This window comes from Petaurus breviceps, unplaced genomic scaffold, assembly GCF_028583685.1.
Source record: "Petaurus breviceps papuanus isolate PSGF00001 unplaced genomic scaffold, PetGlider_PUasm1.0 90808, whole genome shotgun sequence".
Taxonomy (NCBI): domain Eukaryota; kingdom Metazoa; phylum Chordata; class Mammalia; order Diprotodontia; family Petauridae; genus Petaurus; species Petaurus breviceps.
The window spans coordinates 17,429,207-17,431,666 of NW_027187349.1; the positions used below are offsets into that span (position 1 = coordinate 17,429,207).

The 2,460-nt window shown below is 60.2% G+C and overlaps 1 protein-coding gene across 2 annotated transcripts in view; it reads left to right on the plus strand.

Annotated features, from left to right (window-relative positions):
- Nucleotides 1-657: 657 nt before the first annotated feature.
- PPOX (protoporphyrinogen oxidase) overlaps nt 658-2,460 on the plus strand; it is a 4,488-nt gene continuing 2,685 nt past the window's right edge. Inside the window, exons 1-5 of one of the 2 annotated variants that reach the window (XM_069070512.1) lie at nt 658-1,058; nt 1,256-1,350; nt 1,550-1,684; nt 1,857-1,972; nt 2,240-2,372. In XM_069070512.1, the coding sequence (XP_068926613.1) occupies nt 1,264-1,350; nt 1,550-1,684; nt 1,857-1,972; nt 2,240-2,372 (471 nt within the window). In that variant the 5' untranslated portion in view covers nt 658-1,058; nt 1,256-1,263. The remainder of the gene's footprint in view (nt 1,059-1,255; nt 1,351-1,549; nt 1,685-1,856; nt 1,973-2,239; nt 2,373-2,460) is intronic. The other variant, XM_069070513.1, reaches the window with a different exon arrangement.

Here is a 2,460-nt window from a genome sequence, read left to right on the forward strand (position 1 = left end):
GAGACGTCTATTTTTGTGTCTTTTTAATCTGGGAGGGGCTGTCTCCCCTGTATTTTTTTTATTAAAAGAGAAACAAAAACAACCCCTTAACACCTGGAGGCTTCTTCGGCCTCCCAGACCCGTGTACAGAGCTGCCCAACCTCTTGCCCATGTACAGCCCCCATTCCCGCTGCAGTCTCACTTTTTGTGAATAAATTTAATAGGAAAAAAAAGGCAAAGTGTCTGTTTATGGTCGAGCCCTCGGGGAAAGGCCCCTCTCCTGGATTCCTGCAGCCCCAGTCCTGCAGAACCTTCGTCCTGCTCCAGTGATCGCCCAGAGGCCTTCAGAGCCATGGGGGTCAAGGGGAGGAGGGTCGGTGACCGAGCCACGGGCCCGGGGCCAACGCGCCTCCTCTCGAAGCCGGGGGCCCAGCCGGCCCCCTGAGTGTTGACAAACACGGGCTGCGTTGCCGGGTGCCCTCGGCTCCCGCAGGCCCGGCCTGTTGCTAACATCAGCATGCTGTTTATGCAGCCCTCTCCCCACGGTCCTGGCCTCCGGCGGCCCCAACTCCCTATCCCCGGGGTCCGTGCCTAGGGCCCCTAGTTCTCCCAGGTTACCTTCCCAACCCGCAACCCCAGGGCAGCTGGGCGCTGACGGGTTAAAAAAACGCGCCGGCAGTTGGTCCCGCCCCCTACGGAAGAAGCCCGGTGACTCGGCGTTTTTATTGGTACAGCCTACGGAGGGGTTTCTGACCCCGCCAATCCGAACCCACAAAACTACCTCGGCCCGGAGCGAGCCTCCCGAGTGTAAGTGGACGGCGAGCCAGAAGGGGCTGTGGGGTCCTGCTGGCAAGTGAGGCCGGCCCAGTGACAGAAGCCTCTCGGCCATGGGTCGGGGCCCGCCCTGCTGGGGCTGGAGTCTCCATTCGGGCCTCCCTGGGTCCTGCCGGGTCAGATAGCGCGGGGCGCGGCCCTTATCTGCTCTCCCGACGTGCGGCTTGGAGGCGGGGTCGCCTGAACTCTGCGACCCCTCCTCACCTCCCCCTGCCCTTGTTTATTCTGTCTCCCGGCTTCTCTCGGTGAGTCTTGGGCTTCGAGCTCCCGGGGGTCCGGAGGCGGGCCGGACCCGGCTGGGTGGAGGGGTCTCGGTGCTGAGGGGTTGGGTATTCGCTGCCGGCCGGAGGGCCCCACGTGTTGCCGTTTGCTCACGTGCCCCGGGGGTGGGGGTGGGGGCAGCGGAGCTCCCCGGCAGCGGCCACCTCCCCTCCCCCCTCAGGCTCCCCGATGCCCCGGACCGTGGCCGTGCTGGGCGGAGGCATCAGCGGCTTGGCCGCCTGTTACCACTTGAGCCGGTCCCCATGGCCTCCCAAGGTTAGTGCCCCGTCCCGGAGCGTCATTTCCCAACCTCCCCCACCCCCCCCAATCTTTCGAAAAGCGCAAGCTTTGCGTCCCCCACCCCGCCAGTGAACCCCAACTTTGACCTCAGTGGGTCTCGCAACCCGGGGCGTCCTGCCCTTGAGTGCGGGGCCGTGTCTCGTGGCCGTGGGCCTCCCTCGATCCTCTTCCCTAGGTGATCCTGATCGAAGCCAGCCAGCGCCTGGGGGGCTGGATTCGGTCAGTCCTCGGGGAGGATGGAGCTGTCTTTGAACTTGGACCCCGAGGAATTCGTCCTGCCGGAGAGTTAGGAGCCAGGACTTTGCTCATGGTGAGGGGGTCTGAACGCCGGAAAGGGTGGTGGAAGGGTTTTTCTGCTCGATCGAGTGAAGGGAAGATCCCCATTCGGACGACCCCCAACCCATGTCGTTCTCCCGATCAGTCGCTTCCTTTAATTTTTCTTATTCCTGGGTGGGTGGGTGGGTGGGGTTTGTTGAGTGCAGGTCTCTGAGCTTGGCTTGGACTCTGCGATTTTGCCAGTTCCCGGGAACCATCCTGCTGCTCAAAACCGCTTTCTGTATGTTGGGGGAACCTTGCACCCCCTTCCTAGTGGCCTCAGGTAGGTTTTACCTCACTTTTAAATACCTTAACCCGGCACTTCTATTAAGAAATTGTTTTTTGTTCTCTACACCACCCTCTGCACCTATCCACCCTCCTCATTTCCTTTTTCAAGGATGCTTCTTTAGCCTCAAGCCTTCATTTTTCTTATATCCATTATTCTGGTTATAGCATACCCCGTGTACATGTAGAAATAATACCCTAGGATCGAGGAGCCTTTCCAGCTGACCCTTCCTCATCCTGTACGCTTTCCTCCCTTGGAAAACAGGGGACTATTCCTTCCAGCCCCACCTTTCACCAAGCCCCTGCTCTGGGCTGGGCTACGAGAACTGACCACACCTCGAAGCAAGGAGCCCGATGAGACTGTGCACAGTTTTGCAGAGAGGCGCCTGGGACCAGAGGTGACTCCACTATAGAGCTCCTTTCAATAGCACACCATCTAGCACCCAACACCCCCACTGACATCCTTTGGGAATGTTTCTCCCACTG